At 41.1% G+C, this 25,578-nt stretch overlaps 1 protein-coding gene and 1 long non-coding RNA gene across 12 annotated transcripts in view; one reads left to right on the top strand and one right to left on the bottom strand.

Moving 5' to 3' along the window:
* Positions 1–25,578, top strand: part of LOC111749599 (uncharacterized) — a 73,327-nt gene that overhangs the window by 5,642 nt on the left and 42,107 nt on the right. For 4 of the 9 annotated variants that reach the window (XR_010323489.1, XR_010323490.1, XR_002784826.2 and 1 more), the window contains 3 exons: positions 5,241–5,300; positions 14,054–14,172; positions 16,349–17,931. This is a non-coding gene — a long non-coding RNA (uncharacterized LOC111749599). The other 5 variants (XR_002784824.2, XR_010323488.1, XR_002784827.2 and 2 more) reach the window with 4 other exon arrangements.
* The window catches only part of MYOM1 (myomesin 1), a 198,456-nt gene continuing 178,205 nt past the window's right edge, over positions 5,328–25,578 (bottom strand). For all 3 annotated transcript variants that reach the window (XM_023543963.2, XM_064294689.1, XM_064294688.1), the window contains 9 exons: positions 24,015–24,128; positions 23,170–23,257; positions 21,919–21,957; positions 21,722–21,827; positions 15,146–15,309; positions 12,927–12,963; positions 12,664–12,686; positions 9,930–9,985; positions 5,328–6,143 (listed from right to left, as the gene is read on the bottom strand). In XM_023543963.2, the coding sequence (XP_023399731.2) occupies positions 5,856–6,143; positions 9,930–9,985; positions 12,664–12,686; positions 12,927–12,963; positions 15,146–15,309; positions 21,722–21,827; positions 21,919–21,957; positions 23,170–23,257; positions 24,015–24,128 (915 nt within the window). In that variant the 3' untranslated portion in view covers positions 5,328–5,855. The remainder of the gene's footprint in view (positions 6,144–9,929; positions 9,986–12,663; positions 12,687–12,926; positions 12,964–15,145; positions 15,310–21,721; positions 21,828–21,918; positions 21,958–23,169; positions 23,258–24,014; positions 24,129–25,578) is intronic.

Genomic DNA, 25,578 nt, shown 5'->3' with positions numbered 1-25,578 from the left:
CCAGAGCAGACAGAGAGAGAAAGCCTTCCCCTGGAGCTGATGCCCCGAATTTGGACTTCTAGCCTACTAGACTGTGAGAGGATACATTTCTCTTTGTTAAAGCCATCCACTTGTGGTATTTCTGGTATGGCAGCACTAGATGACTAAGACGCCAGCTTTGTACTAAGGTCTTGGTACCAGCTTCCCACCTTGAGTACTCTGAGTCCACATCTATGATTCTAGCATGGGTATTAAAACTCCAGTCCCTGGCTCTAGGGCCTTTTCTAGGTAAAATTGGTATTTTTGCATTATGAACTCCATGCATATTTTATTTTTATGTACTTGTAATGTCGTAGCAGCACAGTGGTTAAGAGCTCAGCTGCTAACCAAAAGAATGGCAGTTTGAATCCACTAGCTGCTCCTTGGAAACCCTATGGGGCAGTTCTACTCTGTCCTATAGGGTCTCTATGAGTTGAAATCAACAGCAACAGATTTCTTTTTTTTTGTAATGCTGTAGATCATTTAGCCTACTAACAGCTCAGTTTTGTGATTCCAATTTAAAAAGTTTAATTGATTGTGATTTTTGTCTATATGCTAAAGACTTAGTTTAGCATATAATTAATTTAAGTTCTTGTAAAAGTTTTGTTAGGTCAGGCAATGGTTGTCCTTAAAATTGAAAAGAAACATATTAATTTATAAACACAGTTAAACAAATTAAAGGGAATTTAGAGATACTATGGAAACTGGGAATGATGCTATAAAAGCACCCTTGAGATTAATTTTTTTAATGGCTAGATTTTTAAATAGAAGAATAAGATTTTAGAGCAAAACTTCAAAGATTTCAGAAGATCTAGGTTTTTGTTTTATAATTTTATTTGTTTAATCCAACAGTTTCTACATGTATCATTTAGTGACACTGATTACATTCTTTGAGCTGTGTGACCATTCTCACCCTCCTTTTCTGAGTTGTTCCTCCCCCGTCAACATAAATTCACTGCCCCTTAAGGTTCCTGTCTAATCTTTCAAGTTGCTGTTGTCAATTTTATCCCATACAGATAGTTCTTAAAAGAGCATAGTGCTCAAGGCAGACTTTTTTTTTTTTTACTAATTAAGCTAAACTATTTTTTTTTTAATTGTTTGGTTTAAAGAAGACTTCAGGGTATGTTTCGGTTTAAGATTTAAAGATTATCTCAGGGTAATAGTTTCAGGGGTTCATCCAACCTTTCATGACTCTAGGAAGTCTGGAGTCCATGAAAATTTGAAATTCTGTTCTACATTTACCCCCCTTTTGATCAGGATTCTTCTATGGACTCTGATCAAATGTTCAGAAGATCCAGGTTTTTTAATTTGTCACTTTACTACATTGAACCTTAATTTCATAAAACTTAAAATAAACTCTGAAGAATCCTTTCTGTGCTCCAGCATAGTCCTCTGAGCACCAATAGCTCCTAGTTAACAGGCCACACAGATTCATAAATTCTTATGCATTAGAACATATCTTCAGCAAAACTGAAAGGATGGATCTATAGTTTTGTTTATGTTCTTCCCTGGAGAATTTTTTTTTTTTTTATGTAAGCTATCAAATCACGATGTAGTTGATTCAGTTTGGTCATTATAATGGTTGAAATAATTCTCATAACCATTTTATTGAGAAGTCTCAGCTTATAAAGCTATGAATATGAAAGTTATTTCTCTCACTAGCTGCCACCAACTGTGTTCCATCAGTCCCTCTCTGCTGGGTGGCAGGGATCTTAGTGAAAGCACAGTTTGATTTCATAAATTTCCACACAGTTTTGGAACTTAGGACACACTATTTGTTTTAGAATTTCATTTTCATCTGACTCAATGTACTTTTTGTCTTCCTCCAGTCTGGGCTCCAGGGACTCGGAAGCATGGGATGGGGTGGTAGGTTCTACTCTCACACACCTCCCTCCCTCTCTTTTCCCAATACTGGGAAGTCTGCTCTTGGTTCCTATGAAGGGTGCATCTGGGGTCCTTTAGAGAGTCTTAGTGGGCCCCTCAGAGGCCCTAAGTGGTGCAAATGATTAACACACTTGGCTGCTAATTAAAAGGTTGGCAATTTGAACCCGGAGGCACCTTGGAAGAAAGGCCTGGTGATCTACAGGTAGTCCTTGACTTTTGACATGTTCAAGTTATGATGAACGACACAACTGTTTTTGTTTTTATCATGCTCTAGGTGAAGTTTTACAGAGCAAATTATTTTCTCATTGAACAATTAATACACATATTGTCTTGTGACATTGGTTGTCAACCCCATGAAGTGTCAACATTCTCCCCTTCTCAACCTTGGGTTCCCTGTTTCCATTCATCTAGCTTTCCTGTCCCCTCCTCCCTTCTCGTCCTTGCCCCTGGGCTGATGTGCCCATTTAGTCTCATATACACGGTTGGGCTATGTGTATTATTGTTTGTTTTATAGGCCTGTTTAATCTTTGGCTGACGAGTGAACCTCAGGAGTGACTTCAGGCCTGAGTTGAAAGGATGTCCCAAAGCCATACTCTCAGGGTTTCTCCAGTCTCTGTCAGACCAGTAATTTTTTTTTTTTTTAGTTTTAATTTTGTTCTACATTTTTCTCCAGCTCTGTCCAGGACCCTCCATTGTGATCCCTGTCAGAGCAGTCTGTAGTGGTAGCCAGGCACCATCTAGTTGTGCTGGACTCAGTCTGGTGGAGGCTGTGGTAGTTGTAGTCCTTTAGTCGTTTGGACTAATCTTTCCCTTATGTCTTTGGTTTTCTTCATTCTCCCCCCAGCCCTCAACCCAGTAACTCAGTTCCTATGAGAGTCTGGATGTGTCCATGAAACTTCTACAACTCTGCCTTGGTCAAATTGTGTTGGCTTCCCCAGTATTGTGTACTGTCTTACCCTTCACCAAAGTTACCACTTATCTATTTTCTAGGTAGTGTTTTTCCTTCCTACTCCTCCCCTCCCTCATGACCATCAAAGATTGTTTCTTCCTCTGTGTAAACATTTTCATGAGTTTGTATAATAGTGGTCTCATACAGTATTTGTCCTTTTGTGATTGACTATTTCACTCAGCATAATGCCCTCCAGATTCATCCATGTTGTGAGATGTTTCACAGATTCATCATTGTTCTTTATCATTGCGTAGTATTCCATTGTGTGTATGTACCACAGTTTATCCATTCCTCTGTTGATGGGCACTTAAGTTGTTTCCATCTTTTTGCTATTGTGAATAATGCTGCAATGAACATGGGTATGCATGTATTTGTGTAACAGCTCTTATCTTTTTTTTTGCTACATCTTATTGTTAGTAATATGTACTACCATATGTGACAGCATGTAATTTGCTGTTATCATTCTCATGCTAACCCCTAAAGACAAATAAAAATCAGATTTATAAAGAACTGATAATAAAAGGCAATATTTATGAAAACTTTTTTAAAAAGAAGAGGTATTCAACTTATGTCAGAACTGACTTACGATGGTCATTGGAATAGAACTCCAATTTATGACAGGGACTACCTGTGTTTCCAAAAAATTAGCCATTGAAAACCCTATGGAGGACAGTTCTACTCTGGCACACATGTGGTCTCCATGAGTTGGATTTGACGAGATGGCAACTGGTAAAACGGTAACTGGTATGGGGTCTATCACCTGCACAGGCCCTTGGCATGAGATTGGCCCCTGCTTGACCTCTTTCCCTCTCTTTAGCTTCCCCTTCAGGTGGCCATCCTGCAGCCCTTTCCTTCTGGGTCCATTTGTCCAGAGGTAGCCCCCTAGTGGAGGGGAGGGAGAACTTCAGTCAGCTCAAGGCGAGCACCTCCTTCAGGGTCCCCTTTACCCTCAGGAAACTCACTTGCCATGCCTGATAGTGAGGACATGGCCATCTTGCTCCTGTCCAGTGCTCAATGTCCAGCAGCAGCATCAGGCACTCTGCTGTACACATGAATCACCAGCAGTCAGATGAGAAGCATTTCCACCCCTAACTTTGTCAAGGGGAGAATGTGTATGTGTACCCCACTGGAGGAGAGCATCTCTGGCTCCTTTCTCAACGTTTGACAGGAGAAAGAAGGGGAAAAAACTCTCTCCACCATTACTGTTTACCTCCAGTGATGTGTAGGTGACTGTGTGTGTGTGTGTGTGAGTGCTCACACATGCCCATGTGGTGGGGAACAGGGAGGAGGAGGAGGGGATGGAGCTTCCTGAAGCAGCTTCCACTGGAAGGCTGCCTCTCAGTGAGCCCTGTAGGGAGGGGAACCCCAACAGCTGACAGTTCTCTGACCTTAGTATGTGGGTTCTTTTCATTGTGTGTGTGTAATTTGTTTTTTTTTCTTCTTCTTTTTTAATTTATTGTGCTTCAAGTGACAGTTTACAAATCAAATCAGTCTCTCATACAAAAACTTATACACACCTTGCTGTGTACCCCTAGCTGCTCTCCCCCTAATGTGACAGCACACTCCTCCTCTCCACCCTGTGTTCTCCATGTCCATTCAACCAGCTCCTGTCCCCCTCTACCTTCTCATCTCGCCTCCAGATGGGAGTTGCCCACATAGTCTCATGTGTCTACTTGAGCCAAGAAGTTCACTCCTCACCAGTATCATTTTCTGTCGTATAATCTAGTCCAATCCATTTGAAAAGTTGGCTTTGGGAATGGTTCCAGTCTTGGGCTAACAGAGTCTGGGGACCATGACCTCCAGGGTCCCTCTAGGCTCAGTCAGACCATTAAGTCTGGTCTTTTTATGAGAATTTGAGGCCTGTGCTGCACTGTTCTGCTCCATCAGGGATTCTCTGTTATGTTCCCTGTCAGGGCAGTGATAGGTTGTAGCCGGGCACCATCTAGTTCTTTCGGTCTCAAGCTGACATAGTTTCTGGTTTATGTGGCCCTTTCAGTCTCTTGGGCTCATCTTTACCCATGTTTTGGTGTTCTTCATTCTCCTTTGCTCCAGGTGGGTTGAGACCAATTGATGTATCTTAGATGGCCACTTGCTAGCATTTAAGACCCCAGAAGAATGTGGGTTGTTTAGTGCCTTTTATTCTTAGCTTTGGGTCTTTGCCACCAGTTCTGACACTAGACACCCCACACCATCTTATTACACTGAATTCACACATTACATCCAATTTCCTCAGGCATCATAATGACGGCATTGGCTTGCTTTGGGGGCATGATAACAGAGTGCAGGGACTGTAGTTTCACACCTCTGAATGAACTGACCTTAGGTAACTTATCTTATCTGATCATGTTATAAATGTACTGCTTTAACTAAGACCAATTTAATTCAGCAGATGTGCTACAAGAAGTGCTGAGAGAGATAAGCAGAGGCCACCCAACTGAACGGAAAAATGGTAAGAATGTGGGAAAGACACTGGTGATGAGGAGGAAAGGTGTGTGAACTCTTTATTAATACCAAAGAGGTTTCCAATTACAATACTGCCAAGGGAAACACACAGCAATACTATAACACACAAAATACACTGGCTGGCTTAACCACTTGTCTCCACTTTGACAGGATGTTGAAGTATAATTGCAATCCATGAGAATTTACTGGTGAACACTCAGCCAAATCCATCTCTGTGTCCCAACATATTCTCCTGCTCTCTGGCCATCATTCAGCATCCCTCCAACTTTATTCTGGTCTTTTCCTTAAAACCATTTCCTAATATTTTTGCTACCAATGGTATTCTCTTGACACAATTTGTAGATAAAGAAAAACTATTAAAATGTCACTAGTTGGTGCTATTTTTTAATACATAAGAATAAAAGATTCAACAATTTCCCCCTCACACCAGCACAAAAGCAGGGAGTAGAAAGCATGAAGACCGCCTTAGATTTAACCTAAGCCCCTCACACAGGCAGCACAAGTCGTCTGCTTTCCTGGTGCTCCCTGCCCCTATCTACAGTCACTTGGACTTCTTGTTTCCCGTCTGGGGCTGCAAGACCCTGGCCTCGTCCTCGGGGATGAACACGCTGACGGTGAAGTCGCTGGTCTCTGTGCCGTACTTGTTCTTCACCACCAGGGCGTACTTGCCTGAGTCAGCGGTGCCCACTCCGGTGATGGTGAAGAAGGCCGTCTTTCCTGCCTCAAACTTGAGGTTGCAGTGATCATTTGAGGCCAGAGGCTTCTCATTCTTCATCCAGGAGACCTCTGGAGGTGGATCGCCCCACACGTTGCAAGTGAGATTAAGGGCCTGCAAAATAGGTTTTACATGAGGGGTGAAAATACATCTGATACAATGATGACCTAACTTTAAGAATCTTTCTGGTGAGTAATGATTGTAACCCTTGAATACTGTGTTCTTAAAAAAAAAACAAAACCATCTACATAAAAACAAATGGACAACAGTTATTTTAAAGTATAAACAAGAAGGTTAGGGGGAGAGATTAGGGAGTTTAAGTCAATGGGAGTGAAACAACCAGAACAGAAATGATGAGAATATTGACACAATGTGAAGAATGTAACCAGAGTCACTGATCATTATGTCTAGAAACTGTTCAATGGGAGCAGGTTTTGCTGTGTATATTTTCACCAAAAAAAAAAAAAAAAAAATCTTGTGGCTTGACATGATCGGATAGAGAATAATACAAACACCTTGGATGGGGGCTTAAAGGTATTACTTTTATGAACCTGCATGAGTTAAAATCTGAAATCAAATCTGAGCAGTTTTCTTTAGAGCCAAGTCTTTCTGGCTTCTGGAGTGCTGGTTATCAACAACATGAAGGAATGTGTGCACCGGTGCTCATTACAGCACTGTTCCCAATAGCTAAAGGTGGAAACAACCCAAATGTCCATCAACAGACAAGCAGATAAACAAAACGTGGTCTACACACACAGTGGAATATTACTCAGTCCTAAAGAGAAATGAGGTCCTGATGCATGCCTCAACATGGATGAACCTTGAAAACATGACAAGTGAGGTAAACAGCCACACAAAGGCAAATACTAACAGGAAATGCATGGAGCCCAAAGTTTACGAGTGGTTGCTGGGGCAGCAGGGTTGGGGAAGAGGGATTCATTGCTTAGGGGGCACTGAGTTCCTATTAAGGGCAGTGGAGTCGTTTGGGAACCAGGTGCAGTCAAATCAGTGCTGACTCAGGGTAACCCCGTTTTTTCAGAGCAGAACTGTGCTCCACGGGGTTTTCAATGGTTAATTTTTCAGAAGTAGATTGACAGGCTTTTCCTTCTGAGGCACCTCCAAGTGGACCTGAACTACCAGCCTTTCAGTTAGCAACTAAATGTGTTAACTGTTTACACCACCCAGGGATTCCTAATTTGGAAAAGGATAGTGGTAATTGTTGCATGACATAGTGAATGTAATCAACTTCACTGAACTGGACATGTAAAAATTGTTGACTTGGCAAATGTTTTGTTACATACATTTTTACCACAGAAACAAACAAACCACACTGAGGAGCTTACTTCCATTCTCCAGCTCCACTGTCTCTTTCCTAAACACGATGCTTTTTGCTCTACTGTGGCAGTGAGGACACAGTGGAGAAGCTCATTGCCACAATCACTACCTGCTTCATTTGCATCTCATTTGCATCACTGAGCCCAGCAGCAGAATCCTAACAGCTGCTTCAGATAATGTAACTAATTTTCAAATTCCATATTCCTCATTTTACTTCTTTCCCCCAAACACCACCCAGTCTGCTGCAGTTGTGCAAGGCGCTCTACCAGAATGTATTCCCAAACAAAATATTCCCGTCTGGGCTGAAGCCTTCTCATTCTAAAAGACCAATATTTAGGCCTTCAGTTTTAGTTTACTTGTTTTTACTGAAATGTTTATTGAGGTAGTTAAAGATTCACCTGCAGTTGCAAGAACTGATACTGTGATAGCCTGTGTACCCTTCACTCATTTTCTCCCAGTAACAACATTTTGTGAAAGTATAGCACAATATCACAACCAGGATATTGACATTGGTATGACTCACTGATCTTACTGGCATTTCCCCAGTTTACTTGTGTGTGTGTGTATGACCTGTGTGGGCTTGTGGATCCACCATCACAGTGAAGATCAGAACACTTCTATGACCACAGTGATCCCTCCTGTTGCCCTTTTATAGCCACACCACTTGTCCTCCTCTCCAATCCCATTCCTAATCCTTGTTAACCACTAATCTGTTCTCCATTTCTAAAATGTTACTTAAATTGGAATTATACAGCATGTAATCTTTTGGGTCTGCCATTTTTGACTCAGCATAATTCTTTAGGGATTCATCCAAGTTGTTGTGTTTATCCTTTTTTATTGGTGAGTAGTATTCCATGGTATGTATACACCTATTGAGCGATATCTAGGCTGTTCCCAGTTTTGGGCTATTATGAATTAAGTTACTGAGAATATTCTTAAGCAGGTTTTTGTGTGCACATAAGCTTTTATTTCTTTGGGATAAATGCCCAGGAGTGTGACTGTAGGCTCATAGGGTAATTGCCTGTTTTGTTCATTTAAGAAACTGCCGAATTGTTTTCCAAAATGGCTGTACCATTGTATTTTACATTCCCATCAGTGATGTATGAGTGATTCAGTTTCTCCACACCATCACCAACATGTGCTGTTGTCACTTTTTTTTTTTAATTTTTAATTTTAGCTCTTTGATAGATGTGTTGTGATATTTCATTGTGGTTTTAATTAGCATCTCTCTGATGGCTAGTAGTATTGAATTTACTTTACATTTTAAATTCCATTCTTGCATTTTTCTTCATACTGAAATCCAGAAATTACAAGGAAAAGAACTAGTCCTCCCAGTATACAGGGAAAAGATTATCCTTCTAAATGTCCTTCTAAAAGGTCTTACATAGTCACTTGTTACCTCTTGTGTAGCAGTGCCATTTAAAATTAGGTCGATTAAGAAATTTGTTTTCCTTCCACCATTAATTGGCATTTCTTATTAAATCATTCTACAATCCATTTCAGCAAGAAAAATACGAGTCAAACTATTGCAATTAATCTTTTTTTACCTAAGAAGACCAGGTATATGATTTCAGAAACTATGATTACTTGAGGGTTAAAACTTTTACCAAAACCAAACAAAAAACTCCCAAACACCCTCCGTGTCATAGAAAACCATTACCCCTGCTTTAGAGTGGAGTAAGAGTTTACCAAGTGCGTTCACATACATTCTCTCTCTTCATCCCCACTACAACCCAGTGAGTTGGGTATTTGTAAGTTCACTAGGTAAGAAAAAATGGAAAGAGAGTTCAAAAACAAGAACAGCCCAACCAACTGTGGTCCTGTTTTCCAGCCATGAAGAAATGACAGCTGAATGAAACCTACCTCACACTAAAGTGTTTACATATGCTGTGTTTCATTACCCTTGTCCTAATCGTGGGTTGTATTTCTTTATTGCCGGGTAGAGCTGGGAAAATGTGGGCACCACAGCCAATACCCACGCCCCTGTGGCTTGTATATTAAGCTTGTTTTAATGAAACACAGGAACAAAGAAAGTGACTCCAGGTTATAAATTCTATTCATTGCTTTTCAGAGGGATTATTATGGAACCAGGAAATCCCAGTTTAAAACTAAATGGAAAGAAGTCAGTTTTCATCGGAAGAGGGACTGCAGAAATAACACTGAGCAGCAGATTTTCCTTCAAAGCTGAGGTAGCAATAGTCCAGTCCATTTTCCTCTATGCATTAGAGGTTGTTTCTTCAATTATATTTGTCACATAATTATGATTGCACATTTTCAGCTTCTCATGATTTTAAAGGGGACACTGGGAAGACACTTAGTGGTCTACACAAGTTGGCATGAGACAAATTGGCTAAAAGTGAGACCATCCTGGTGCTTAGCATACAAAACACTTAAGATGACGAGAAAATGGAATGTCTAACCTTGTGTTTGGCTATACTGAAGTCATCCACACACAGCAGTGGACTAAGGTGAAGATGGCAGGAAGTTAAATGTATGGTAGAACATGGAGCAAAGTCAAGGGCACTGAATCCACTCAACATGTGGGAGGAACGGGGACATACTTACCTTACCCTCCTGGATGGTGACCACGTCTGGGAGGCCGCCCACCACTCGGGCACGATCTGCAAGCACATGTGTTTCTGGTTAGCCTCTGAAGTGATGAGGTGGGTGACAATATTCACAACACCACCCCAGTGAGCTAACTTTTCAGTTTCATTTTCCTCTCCTTACAGTTATTTCATACCCGGTTTCATGTGCAAACCAATAGCCCAGTGATTTAGGGTTTTAATCCTTCACACGCATACGGATGCACACAGGTGCCTGTATCTTCCTAAAATAGCAACTTGAGATTGCTTGATGGAAACAAGCTGCACTATAATTTTCATGGCTATATTTAGCTTAGTGGCGCTAAGCTCAAGGAGGCAGAGCAGATCTCTGCGGACGGCTTCCAAGGCCTGCGTGGCCTCTTTTATGGGTTTCCTTATGATTTAAAAAGGCTGCAGAATGGAAGGACTGTGTGCCAGCAGGATCAGGAGGCCTGTGCAGATGTGGGCTTTCTTTGAGGGCTTCCCTAGAGAGCTCCCTTTCTCCTCTCCTGCTGCAGCAGTGGGCTCTTAGTCCTTTACCACGAGTCCCTCTAGCCCTTGGTTGTGCTGTCCAGAGCCGCCATCTATAGCTGTGCAGTACAGAGGCCCCCAGACAAGGGGACAAGGTAGAGGACAGGGCTCTGACATCCAGGGCTTCCTCCCCTGGTCAAGCCATGTGTTCTGGGTGCAACTGCCTCAGCCCCCAGGAGGGTGCCTTTCTGTAATCCATGCAAACGTGACCCCTCTGCCCCTGAGTTGGTGCCACCATGGTCTGCTTTTGAGGCCTGCTTCAATTAATTCATTACTTTTGATCCTTGTTCCTATAATTTCCTTTTCCAGCAGTCAGGGTGAGGCTGGTTCCATTGTACCACGTGAAAGCCTCATCCATGTTTGATTCCCTGAGTGACCTGCTGTGTGATATTCACCATATGGACCTCAGTCTCCTCATCTGTAAAATGAGGGGGTTGTACTAGATCTGTGGACACTGAGCTTCCAAACTCTGCTTTACAGCGTGCATGGGGCATCTCTACAGTGCCTGAGAGGAGGTGTGAGCAGGGGTGTATTATGTAATAAGCAAGGTAAGCACAGGCCTACCTGTGCTTACTTACTAATCATAGTGAAAATTTCACTTTTTTTTTTTTTTTTTTTTACCACATCAAAGATTCTGCTTCTAGGTATGGCTGGCATCTGTCTCTTTCCCAGTCCCATAGCACTCTCCTAGAGAATCAAAGCCTCTTTTCAAATTTACAATTGCTGACAGGGGTGGATGACCCAGTAAGCAAGATAAGCACGGGCTTGTGTGTACGTACGTACTAATCTGTAGTGAACATGTGAACCCATGTGAAATTGTTCACTACAGATTAGTAAGTAAGCACACATAAGCCTGTGCTTACTTTCCTTATTGGATAATCTGTCCCTTGGTGTGAGAAGGGGACATTGCTTTAGGGATCTAGACGCCCATCCCAACTTTAATTAAAAATAACTTTGTTTTTACCAATTTTGTACTTTGGGTGTTTGTGGAAGATTTTGTTAGAATCAAGTATGCCATGGCTTATAAAAGTTGGAAGACATTGAGTGAGAAGATCTCTAAGGTCTTCTCAAGCTCTAAACTGCCGTGATCGGGAGAGCTAGGAAACGGATCATGAGCTGGAGGGAGCCTCCGTGCCCCCAAGAGACTTTAAGAATCAGCAAGGCCATCCAATGCTTGTGGATGACTGACAGACGCAGGAGGGACAGACTGGAGACCAGATAAGAGATCAATACTTCCCTCTTGCTCTGACATGCTCCAGGTCACACTTTCACCCCTGGTACTGGCGTCTACCCCATTCACCACTAGTGGCAGCATTACAAACCCATAGCAGGAGCCAAGAGAGTGACAGAGGAGAAAGGAGGGTTAAAAATCTCATTCCTGAATGACTTGGAGCCATTGGAAAATGGACGGATGGCTTCACTCTCACTCCTCCAAGTTCTCTTCAATCCCAACTTAGGGTTGACTCTACAGTTTTATCCCTCAACAATTTTCATATTCTGGCTCCCACAACGAGAAAGAAACTGAATTATGATGGTGGATTAGCCAGCGACTTCTGGGGTCATGTAATACGGTTCCAGTTCTTCCAATCATCTTATTTGTGAAGTAAACAGTTGATAGATGAAGGGTTGTGGATGTGTCTTAGTAAGTATGTTTCTGGGTACTCAGACTTGATAGCTGGTGGTCATTCACTCAGACTGTGTCTAGTTAAATGAGAGTAATAACAGCCTTCCTGAGCATCTTTTCTCTTCCAGGGGCTCTCAGCAACATGTGGGAGCACTTGCTATGAGACAAGTTACAGTGATTTACCTGACGGAAAATTTACAACGTTTTGTGATTTTTCTTTTCTTTAACTGTGTATACACTTTTCTGATACATTGTGGTTGCAGGTGATTGACAACCTGTTGTGTGATCTCCAGCCAAGAGATTTATCAGGATGTCTGGTTGGTTGCTCAAACCAAGAGCTGTGTGACATTCTTATAATGTAACCTGAGGCCTTCTTTTCATAGATGTTCTTACTCAAGAGACTGAAATGAAATTATAATGTATAATGTAGACCACCTATAATTTTGAAAAAAGAAACTAATGAAAAAGCCCTTTCGCTTTCCTCTGTCTATTGTCTTAATACAAAAGAAAAGCTACATTTTGAAACTATGCCGGGTAAATGGGAAGGAGATTTACTTACTTTTCTCTGCAATGGCAGCTTGTCTGTGGTTGAGAGAAACAAACATACACACAAAGAAGAATTCAGTGTTAGTTCAAAGCAGTTAACCTTGCCTGCATTTCATTGCCTCAGAAACGTCTTGCTACTCATGTAACAGTGGGGAGTGCTATTTGGAGTGGACTTGCTGGAATAAAAGGCCCTCTCTAACTCAGGTCAGGGAGCAGCACACAACGTTCCAGAGAACTCAGACCACTTACGTGGCATTTGCTAGGAAAAGGACTTACTTTAGCCTCTGGAATTCAGCATAGGCATCCTCATATGCTTTAAAAGAAAAAAGACAAGTTAAGAGTTTTCTCACACAGAATTGACAACACACAGAGGCTGATTATAATTCACGGCCTGAGTTAATTGTGTTCCGTCCAGACAAGACTAAGCCTGTTTAACGTGCTCAACAAGAAGAGGAAATGCTTTCTGGGTAAAAAATACAAAATGGCAGATTTTAGGAGATTTGAATTCATCATGAAACCTTTACACAAAAAGGCAGAGATTAGCTCCACCAAAGATAAAATGGAAATAAAAGTGTGTTTCAAATAACAGTTGGCTGTCTAATAAGCATCCTGGTCAGCAAACAAGCTTTTCTCTTATTAAGTATCCCAGGCGTCACAACTCCCCCAGCTAGACGGGTGTGTCTCCAGCTACACCGTCTGGCCTGTGTATTCAGTTAAAGGGCAGAATGAATTACTGTAAAGTAACCTCAGGGTGTACTGAGCCTGCAGGAAGCACTACTTCTTATGCCGTGATGGAGGTAAGACGAGTGAGTGAAGGAAAGGAGAGTTACAGGGTTCTAAAAAAAAAACTGCTTTCCTTAGCTGTCAGAGTAAGCTACTTTGAGAACTTCAGGCAAAACGGCAGCTTCATTTTAACGCTCTTGATGGCACTGGGTTTTTCTGGGTCTCCTATATCTTTAAGCTTCTCTGTTGTCTAGACTCAAAACTTAAGTCTACAAAACACAGGTAATTTCATGAGCTGAGAAATATAAAGTCAGAATTAAAGTCTCTGGCTCTCATTGTTTCTTACCTGTACAGGATAAAAAATTAAAAAAATAATAAAAAACTAGTGCCATCGAGTCGTTTCCTGTCCCTTAAAAAAAATAAATAAATAAAATAATAGGACGGACTAAATAATTAGTGTAAACCAGGCTGAGATTCAGCACCCTTCTTCCCCCACTCACCACATGAGAGACGGAAGTGCACAGCTGGGCCCTCCGCCTCTGATGGCGGCAGAGACACTGTGAAGACAGCCCACAGCCTTTTACTTAAGGATGGTTTGAGGGTTAAATAAGCTTTGATGGGCCAGAGGGTTAAAAAAAAAAAAAAAAAATTTACCCACCCACTTGTTTTCCTTTTTCTAGCATTTCAAATAGTCAGACGGACTGCAGAAGAAACCCCTGTCATTGTACATGTGACTGGCCTAGAGAGTCGCGTCCCTCTGGAGCAGACTGATGAACTTGTTGACTGCAGAAGCCCTTCAGTGAGTCTTTCCAGTCATGATGGGGTGGGGGTTAGGGCACAACACAACTGAAACAGGCCGGAAAGGCTGCTCTCTAAGTTAGGAATATATTCTCTGAGGACTAAAGAAACACTAAGCTCCATTGCATATTTTGGTTATATTTTGATATATGAAGATGTGGAGGGACAAGTCCATCGCCTCCTTCAGTAACTTAGTGTAGACTATTTTATTTCTTCAGGAAAGACTAAGATGAATAGTGGGGGAGAGAAGGGGCACCACATTTTAACACTGAGAGGCGTGTGTCACCTTCTTCTTTGCTCTCCTGTGGAAAACCCTTATATGTACCTCTCTTTACTCTCTTCTCCTATTCTTAATTCTCTCCAGAAGCCCCCGCGCTCTCAGTACCTGACCAAGAAATCTGAGACCATCAGGATCCAATTTCTCCAACTTCCTTCTTTCCTCTTAGTATGGACTTTGTTTTTCACAAATCCCCTTCTCTAGTTTCTGAAGAAAAGGAATCCCTGCTCCTTTCCAAAGTCAACACTTAGCCTCTGCTCTTGATTTCAGACCTTTTCTCTTTACTCCGCAGGACTTTGATAGATGCCCCATTATTCCCCTTCACTCACACCTGCAGTCCTCCCAGCTCAACAGACTTCTCGGACTCTATGAAGATGCTCAAATTTCATTCACCATAGAAATACTCTTTTTCAGTGTGGGTACCCTAGAAACAATCCTCCTTCTCTAGTGACTGCGGAGCCACCCGGCCTTGTTTGTAGTCACTTTGTGGAGGAGGGGTGCATCCTTGCTGTCCCCACTGTACCTCCCGCTCACTCCCTACCCCCTGAACTCTGGCTTCCTCCACCACTGCTGGCTTAACCCGCTTCATCAAAACCAAAGCGCTCTTCGAGCAGTCGAATGCAATGACCTCTTTCCACCCTTCGCTCTTCTTCAAACTTACTTTATAGTAAGTTTTAATCTGCAGAATATCACTTACCTTGTCCAGAAAGATCCACTGTCTTCTGGTGTCCAGTTTTGCCATCAAAGAGCTCCATGACATATTTCCCTTTGTCGTTGGGCGTAGGCTCATTGATTTGTAACCAGATCTGCTCTCCGGTGACCCCACTCTTAACTCTATCTGAGTACCTAATAGCGGTTCCACTGGTAAAATCAAAGAAAACATTGTTAGTGTGGGCTTTCATCTGAAGCTGATCTTTGGCTGTTCTTGAAGGTCTTGCCGTAACATTTTACAGACTTTTAAATAGCATGGGTTCCACGCATGTTATTCCAATGCTTCAGAGAAAGTATTGGCCCTGAAGCACAGAATTCGGATTCCAAGGCTTGAGGGGAAGGGGAGGGGGCACTGATAGGCTGATATTAAATATAACATTTAATTCCCAATAGCAGTCTGGAGCCAGAGCAGAGAGCAAGCCAACACTTCTCAGCTATATTAATTATCTTTGTTTTTGCTTGGGTTTATTTATAGCACTGAGGGAATCTTTAAAACCAAAAGGCCAAACTAGATATGATTGATAGTTACATATCAGCTTTTATAAGCTGGTCCAAAACACATTTAAGGGGGCCCACTTGTGCCTGACACCTATTTACATGCTTGGTTATAGGCTATTTAAAACATATGTAAATATGCACAAGGCCGCAGAGCCAAGGGTAAGTGAAAAGAAGAGGTGCTGCCACAATGAATGAGGCACATCCTCTGTCCCTGAACAGGAGTGTCTCAGGATTTTACAGTGTGTCAGGAGAATAAATAGAAGTATAACCCTATTTGCCCTGGTGGAGCAGTGGTTTAGCACTGTGGCTGCTAACCAAAAGGTCAGCAGTTGGAATCTACCAGCCGCTCCTTGGAAACCCTATGGGGCAGTTCTATTCTGTCTTATAGGGTCGCTGTGAGTCAAAATTGACGACAACAATGGGTTTGGTTTTTTGGTTTATAACCCTTTATTTTGTGATCTCACAGTCCAGAAATGCTGCTGTCCTAGATGAAATAGAAAAAAGAAATTGGATATACTCTGAGTGATGTTAAAAGAAACTTTATGGAGAAATTGTAAAAATGTGAAGAAATAAGAAAAAAAGCACTATACAAAACTACACTGTTACAGTCACAGTTATGCATAGAGAAAAGTCTAGAAGGAAGTACTCCAAAATGTTCATAGTATGGCTCATAAAACTATGTTGTTGTTAGGTGCCATCGAGTTGTTTCCGACTCATCGCGACCCCACATGCAACAGAACAAAACATTGTGTTCATATGGAACCTGTACATTGACTGCTGCTTCCATACGTGTTGATTATGGATCCAAATAAAATGAAATCTTTAACAACTTCAGTCTTTTCTCCATTTATCATGATGTTACTCATTGGTCCACTTATGAGGATTTTTGTTTTCTTTATGTTGAGGTGTTATCCGTACTGAAGGCTGTGGTCTTTGTTCTTCATCAGTAAGTGCTTCAAGTCCTCTTCACTTTCAGCAAGGAGCGTTGTGTCATCTGCATAACGCAGGTTTTAATGTCAATCCTGATACCATGTTCTTCACATAGTCCAGCTTCTCAGATTATTTACTCAGCATACAGACTGAATAAGCACGGTGAAAGGATATGACCCTGATGTACCCTCTTCTTGATTTTAAACCACTCACTATCCCCTTGTTCTGCCTCTTGGTCTATGTACAGGTTCTGTATGAACACAATTTAGTGTTCTGGAATTCTCATTCTTCACAATGTTATCTAGAGTTTGTTATGATCCACACAGACAAATGCCTTTGCATAGGCAATAAAACACAGGTAAACATCTTTCTGGTATTCTCTGCTTTCTGTCAAGATGGATCTGTCAAGATCCATCTGACATCAGCAATGACATCCCTTGTTCCACATCCTCTTCTGAATCCGGCCTGAATTTCTGGCTGTTCCATGTTGACGTACTGTTGCAACCATTTTTGAATGATCTTCAGCAAAATCTTACTTGTGTGTGATAGTAATGATATTGTTTAATAATTTCTGCATTCTGTTGGATCACCTTTCTTTGGAATGGGCACAAATATGTATCTCTTTCAGTCGGTTGGCCTGGTAGCTGACTTTCAAATTTCTTGGCATAGACGAATGAGCACTTCCGGCACTGTGCCCGTTTGCTGAAACATCTCAACTGGTATTGTGTCAATTCTTGAGCCTTCTTTTTCACCAATGCCTTCAGTGCAGCTTGGACTTGTTCCTTCAACACCATCAGTTCTTGTTCACATTCTGCCTCCTGAAATGGCTGAATATCGACCAATTCTTTTTGGTATAGTGACTCTGTGTATTCCTTTCATCTTCTTTTGATGCTTCCTGTGTCGTTTGATATTTTCCCTGAAGAATTTTTCAATATTGCAATTCAAGGCTTGAATTTTTTCTTCAGTTCTTTCAGCTTGAGAAATGCCGAGTGTGTTCTATCTATCCTTTTGGTTTTCTAACTCCAGGTGTCTGCACATTTCATTACAATACTTTATTTTGTCTTTTCGAGCTGCCCTTTGAAATCTTCTGAACAGCTCTTTTATCATTTCTTCCTTTTGCTTTAGCTATTCTCCATTCAAGAGCAAGCTTCAGAGTCTCTTCTGACATCCACTTTCTTTCTTTCTTATCTTTTAATGACCTTTTGCTTTCTTCATGTATGATATCCTAAATGTCATCCCACAACTTCTCTTGTCTTTGATCATTAGTGTTTAAAGTGTCAAATTTATTCTTTAGATGGTCTCCAAATTAAAGTGGGATATACTCAAGGACATATTTTGGCTCTGGTGGACTGGTTTTAATTTTTTTCAGCTTCAAATTAAGCTTGCGTACGAGCAATTGATGGTCTGATCTGCAGTTGACCCCTGGCCTTCTTCTGACTGATGATATTGAGCTTCTTCATCATCTCCACAGATCCCTGTGTATTCCATCTGGCGAGGTCCACATGTATTGAGTAACCATTTATTTTGTTGAAAAAAGGTATTTCCAATGAATAAATTGTTGGTCTTGCAAAATTCTATCATGCAATCTTCTGCATCGTTTCTATCACCAAGGCCATATTTTCTAACTACAGATCTTTCTTTGTTTCCAGCTTTTGCATTCCCAACACCACCAATCACCAGTAATTATCAATACATCTTGACTGCATATTTGGTCAGTTTCAGACTGCAGAAATTGATAAAAATCTTCAATTTTCTCATCTTTGGCATTAGTGGTTGGTGTGTAACTTTGAATAACAGTTGTATTAACTGGTTTTCCTTGCAGACATATGAATATTATCCTACCACTGACAGCGTTGTACTTCAGGATAGATCTTGAAATGTTCTTTTTGACGATGAATGCAAGCTCATTCCTCTTCAATTTGTCATTCCCAGCATAGTAGTCCATATGATTGTCTGATTCATAATAGCCAATACAAGTACATTTCAGCTCACTAATGCTTAGGATATTGATCTTTATGTGTTTCATTTTTGATGACTTCCAAATTTCCTAGATTCATGCTTTGTGAATTCCGTGTTCCAATTATTAGTGGATGTTTGCAGCTGTTTCTTCTCATTTTGAGTCATGCAACATCAGCAAATGAAGGTCCAAAGCTTACTCCATCCACGTCAACTCTACCTTGAGGGGCAGCTCCTCCCCTGTCATATTTTGAGTGCCCTCCAACCTGAGAAGCTTATCTTCAGGTGCTATGTCAGACAGTGTTCCACTGCTATTTGTAAGGTTTTCACTGGCCAATTTTTTCAGAAGCAGACCGCCACGTTCTTCTTCCTAGTCTGTCTTAGTCTGAAAGCTGCACTGAAACCTGTCCACCATTGGTGACCCTGCTGGTATTTGAAATACCAGTGGCATAGCTTCCAGCATCACAGCAATACACAAGCAACCACAGAATGACAAACTAACAGGGATAATATTATATTATAAATTCTTTCTATTCTGTAATATATTATTATAAATTTATTTTCTAAAACAAACATGTATTATGTTTGTAATTGCAACAACCAAAATGAACATAAAAAAATAGGAAAATAAAATTCTTCACCAAAAAAACCTTTTAGCTTTCAAATATGACTTTAGCATTTCTCTTATACCATCACATTCTTTAAAAGTAATTAAAAATTAAAATGCCATAAAATGTAGGGTAAAGGAACTTGTCTATACCCTGCAGACTCTAGCCTGAGCAATAGATATGTCTTAGAGTCTTAGACAGAAGGACAGGTAGTTCTCTGCTTTGCTATAATTGTTGCTGTTGTTAGGTGCAGTTGAGTCAGTTCCAACTCATAGCAACCCTATGGACAAGAGAATGAAACACTGCCCGGTCGTGCGCCATCCTCACAATCATTGTTAGGCTTGAGCTCATTATTGCAGCCACTGTGTCAGTCCATCTCATTGAGGATCCTCCTCTTTTTCGCTTTGCTATAATAAATCTGTTTAAATTCTTTACACTCTGGCTAATATGCAAAATAGTACTTTACATTTGTAAAGTACCTCATGGTTTACAAAACATCGTCATTTTCATTACCTCATTGAATCTATTAATCTTTTGAGATAGAGTAGGTATTACTACTCCTTTTATATAGGAAAGAAAAGTGAAGTTCAGAAAATTAAGTGACTTGCCTAAGATCACTTGGGAATTTAGGAGCAAAGTCAAGACTGAAACCCATTTCAAGGTTTTCCCCATTGCAGCACGTACCTACATGAAGACAGTGAAGACAATCCTTTAATTCCTGAACCTTCCAGAGACACAAAAATGTACAAATAACTCCTTTAGCTGACCAGGCCAAATAACTTAAGACATTTATGCAGTATCCATTTAGTGCAGCAGCCATTTCCTCAGAGCGTATTTTCAATGTTCTCATTTTTTTTTTTGAACAAGTAATTCTTTTAGAGATGACGTAAAGCTTTTTGATTGATGATTCAACTAATTTATCTTATTTTTCAGACTGATACATTAGAATGTCCTAGATGTCACAGAGGAATTTCCTAGTAATTGATCTATTTTAACTTATAATTACTTTCCTAAAATGTCCTCTGAAGGAAATAGAACAAAGGAAAGAAACCTCAAGCATTCTACACTGGAGTTTTACTTCTCATTTTTCAGAACTCAAGAAACTAATAATAATAAACCACACTGTTGTACATAACAATAAAGTAGTTTTAAAGAAAACACAAATTATTGCTTTGTGGGACCCAGTTCTAGTACAACCTAGACTTTTAGTGCAACTTGAACACAGGGGCTAGGGCCATGTGAGTCTGGGCTCTGGAGCTGGGCTGCCTGGGTTCAGCCCTGTGCCCCTACGGAGCTGTGTGACTTCGGGCAAGTCACCTCCCAGACCATAAGCTTCCTTATCACTAAAGTGAGGTTGTACCTATGTCATAGAGCTGTTGTGAATATTAAATAACTTCATACCTCTAAAGGGTGTACAACAGTGCCTGGAATACTGGAAGAGCCACTGAATGCTGGATGTAATAAACATTATCTGCTTCCTTCTGGCGATGCCAGAATGACCTACTTTTCAGAGGGGCTTTGAAGAACATTTTGCAGTTTAGAATAAGTGTTCACTGTATCCTAAGACTGGACTGACGTGGCTGGGCCCCCATCACATTATATATGCCAGGCTTCTGTTACCTTTCAGCTCAGAAAATTGTAAGAAAGTACAGAGGTCAAGGACATTGTCAAGAGTTGAAATGGGAGGACTGCTTTGACTTGGAGATCTACGTAGGTTCTTGGAATCTCAGAGGTGAACTAGAGTGGAACTCCTGCATAACTCCACAAAGGTAGTTTTGAGATTAGAGCAGATCTTCAGGCACAATCCAGTCCAAATACATATCCTTAAAGTCATCTTAGAGTCTCCGAAGTCTTCTGAGAGTGGCCTGGAAACATGGGAATGCCCAACAGAGCCAATCGCTGTAAAAATAACTTGGCCACTCTTCTGAATTAACTCATATAAAGGGAAATTTGGTACCTCTTGGTGCACACTGCTTCAGTCTCGTTCCAGACCAGAGCATGTGTTAGCAGTATGCAGCGGTGGGTTAACCAGTAGGCAAGGCACGCATGGGCTTACTTATGTTTACTTACTAATCTATAGTGTACAGTTTCACAGAGATTTCACCACATTTGGTGAAACCCAGGTGAAATTGTGCACTACAGGTTAGTAAGTAAACACAAGTAAGGCCGTGCGTGCCTTGCGTATTGGGTCATCCGGCCCTGGCTGTCTGTAGCAAGAGAGGGATAGAGACCTGGCCCTGGATGTCCAGCAAAGCAGAGACGGCCTAAGCACGACCCTGTCTGGAGGTGGAGGTTAGAGTATAAGCATGGATGTGAATTACGACGCTTCTCAGGTTACAGGAAAGATGTACCATAGCCATTCCTGGCCTCAAAATATGTGTATTAAGGGCAAGTGCTACCATACTAAGGGGGTGGACGGGGTTCTTCTGTCCTGTGCTCTTCAATGTCAGGCCCTGAGAAGCCAAGGGTGTCAGAGACTTCCTAGCTGAGAAAAACAAAGGTTCAACCTCCCACTTTCTTTGCCCCCAGTGGAGAAAGAATTTGTACACCTTGAGTTCCCACTTACGTACTTGTGGGACCAGTTGACTTTCAAATCATCCAGGTAGTAAGGAACGATGGAGTATAGGCGGATTCCCTCAGCGGTGCTCTGGATCTTCAGGTCCGTAGCAGACAAAGCTGAAAGGGGACACAGCACATCCGTGCACCGGTAAGTCCACCGGCAAGAGAAGAACGAAGCAGCATCCTTGTGGTAGGAACACTGACTTACCGATTCTTTTGCATACTTCAGTCATCAGCTCTTTAAAGGCTGTGGGTAGAGATTCACAGACAAAGGTTTAGCATGAAAATGTTCAATGTAAGGTCAAATCTCAAATTCTTAGTCAGTATTATGCTTTCAAAAATTCCCTGTCTGGTGAAGGGTACTGATCACAAGGTAAATTTGTTGACCAATGAATAAGTGCTATTTGAAGGAATAACTTAATTTTTTATCAAATTTTAAAAGACTCCTGTTTATTTTGATATTTTTCTCCCTCTGATTCTTTGTAACTGTCACCGTATATACATCCTAGGTAAAGAGCCAGAATGGGATTCCCGGGAAAGTTCTTGTCTTTAGGATTCTCTTTCTTCCTAAATCCCAAGAAGCCTGGGTTTACATAGAGGAAGGCTTCTTATCTGTGTCATCAATTCATAATGAATTAGCCGTCGAGTTCCTTGCTCTCCCTCAGTCTAATAATGCGTTGCCAATAAGCACATTTAGTCACCCGTCCACCAAGGAGCCCCGGTGGTGCAGTGGTTAAAACGATGGACGGCTAACCAAAAGGTCAGCGGTTTGAAACCACCAGCAGCTCCGTAGGAGAAAGATGTGGCAGTCTGCTCCTGCAGAGATTTACAGCCTTGGAAACCCTACGGGGTTGCTATGAGTTGGAATCAACGCCTCGGTAATACGGTGGGTTTTCCACCAAGAGTAGGAAGGCAAAATCAAAGCCAAACTTCTACTCTTTGTCAGCAATACCGTTAAAAGATTTCATCCAGAAACAAACTGGAAGTTTGAGGGCCACATGTAGGTTTTCATTTCCATGATAGTTTGTCTTTAGTAGTGGCTGAAAAATGAAAATTGCTTTCTTGCTATGCTAGTAACTGCAAGGCTTTGAGTTTCATACCTAAATCTTTCTGACCACTGTTCAACAGTGAACTATTTTGGTCATGCTTCCCACAGACTTTTAATCCTGGAACATTTCTATAGTTGAAACAAAAATGATGTTTTGAATTGAAAACAGACCCCATTGGACCGTGGCCTATTCCTTCCCTGAGGATCAAAAGTAGACTTTTGATTGCTAGGAAGACTAAAACAAGTGAAGTATTTTTGAATAAAGCAGTAGTTCACTCTGTCGAAATTTCAACTAAGACAAAATCTTCAGGCCAAAAAAGCATGACATCAATCACCAGCCCAGCCTCAATCCTAACTCTCCTAACCTGCATACAGAACACACAAAACGGACCTCACAATTGGTGGACTGACCTTCATCCACAAGCTTCAATCTGCTCTTATCTTTCCCTCGGTCGTCTTTCAGGATCACCTCATAAATCCCAGCATCTTTCTTCGAAAACTGAGGGGGGAATAAAGATTCCACATTGCAGTTTATGGTGGGCTCAGGGTATGGTGTTTGCATGTCTATGGCCCTGTGATTTATGGAGCTGCCAACCAAACACATGTTGAATGAGCATCTAGCCATGCAGGCGATGCTGGCACCCAGTCAAGATGGCCCAGGTAGCAGTGCTGGTTTTCCTACCTTCTGAGGCTATCATTGATCTGAGGCTCAGAGCCCTTAACTTGTACTCTGCCTTCATTTATTAAAAACAGAGGATCACATAATTTTGAAAGCTGTCCTCTTTTAGACAGAAAGTGGATAAAAATCTGTACTTTAATGAATACTATGTCTGATGGTCTCTGGGTCTTTAGGGAACAAAGAAGAATCCACTTAACTGCCCTGCCCCTCCCCTGTGGATAAGAAAGCCAGTAAACCAACAAAACCAAACCCAGTGCCTTCGAGTGGGTTCCGACTCATAGCGTAGGACGGAGTAGCCAGTGGGGGTTGGAGATCTCACAAAACCACGCATATCACAAGGTGAGAAAAGCTCTTATGTTTCTACAGCTTTTTTTGGTGGTGGGGGAGGGTAATGTTAGGGGCAAGAAGCTCAGGAACAGAGAGAAGCAAGGAATTATAAATCACCTAGCAAGAAAGGAACAGAATCTAGTCTACGCTTTTTGGGAGAACATAGGGTACAGAAGGAATAGCCTACATTTCACGTGTATATCGCCTACCTCTGTTATAAGCAGGGTGCATACACAGGTGTATCACCTACCTCTGTTATAAGCAGGGTGCATATGCCATCCTTAAAATCATGTTTTTCATCCACTGATATCTCTCTCTCATCTTTGTACCACACAATATGAGTTTCCTTCTTAATATTTGCCACCTAGAAGAAAAAACGCCATTACCTTTCCTGAAATAAAGAAATGCTATTGTCATAGAACAGAATGGTTCTCAGTGCAGCAAATTACAGGAAAAGGAGCAGTGAACTTGAAGTAGAAGACAGAGATTTCTAAACTAATCAGCTGAAAGCTATTTTAATTGAGAAAAGAGTTTAGAATAAAGTGAATATGAATGAACAAACCTAAATCTAGTATTTCTATTTCCAGCAGTAAAAACTGACTTTAAAAATCATCTGGTAAAGAAGAAAAGCTAGAACAGACAAATACCTATATACTGATATAGACACTCAAATAAAAATAAAAATCTGAAAACAAAAGGAAGACAAATTCCATCAGACCAAAATATAGTCTGTGTCATTAAAAACAAATGGCTTTATCAAAAGAACAGAATAAAGAAGCCCCAATCTAGATCTAAAAAAATTAATAAAAGATAAAGGGGGCATTACAAATGAACACAAAGAGGAAACATGGTTTAATAAATTCGTTCTTAGCAATTTTGAGGAAACCCATTCAGATCCTGTATCCCCACATCATATTGTGGCATCAATTTTGAATGGACTAAAAGACCTCATACATTCAAAGGGTCTTGAGCTTTATCTGAAATATTTGAATTTTTTACAAAGGAGACTAGATTCATGTATTTCTTGCATAATTAAAATTATATTAAAAAATAAAGGCCTCATATAAGGACAAATCCCAAAGACTCCACTGAATAATCAGGCAAAGGCATATACAATTCTAAGAGTTTGAATAGACTCAATGGCAATGGGGTTTTTTTAAAAGAAAGAATACAACTATAAAACAAAGAGAGGAAGAATGTTTAATCTCATTATAAACAAGGATATGCAAGTTTTAAAATGTTAACATTTTCAGCTAATAAGTTAACATAAGAAGAACCAAGGCTGGTAATTGTGCAGTGAAACTGTCCAGGCAAACCTTCTTTATAACCCTACAGATTGGTTCCTGAATTGAAGAAGTAACTGTATTACTAGACAACATTGCTCATGATAAAAATGACCCCAGTTGGAAAACCACATCTGGACTGGGAAGGACTAGAATTGGACCCCACAGCTCGGGGCCTCCCTGAGTGCACTGACTTTTGTGATTGGCACATGTCCCTTCCTGGGACTCTGGGAGCTCTGCCTAGTGAGTTGCTACAAGAGTTGTTGGAGATTTTTTTTTTTTTTAAATAATTTTTATTGTGCTTTAAGTGAAAGTTTACAAATCAAGTCAGTCTCTCATACAAAAACCCATATACACCTTGCTACACACTCCCAATTACTCTCCCCCTAATGAGACAGCCCGTTCTCTTTCTCCACGCTCTCTTTTCATGTCCATTTCGCCAGCTTCTAACCCCTTCCACCCTCTCATCTCCCCTCCAGGCAGGAGATACCAATATAGTCTCAAGTGTCCACCTGATCCAAGAAGCTCACT

This window comes from Loxodonta africana, chromosome 11 (genome assembly GCF_030014295.1).
Source record: "Loxodonta africana isolate mLoxAfr1 chromosome 11, mLoxAfr1.hap2, whole genome shotgun sequence".
Lineage (NCBI taxonomy): Eukaryota > Metazoa > Chordata > Mammalia > Proboscidea > Elephantidae > Loxodonta > Loxodonta africana.
Note: the sequence above shows the minus strand (reverse complement) of the source record. Positions and strands in the feature narration are given on the sequence as shown.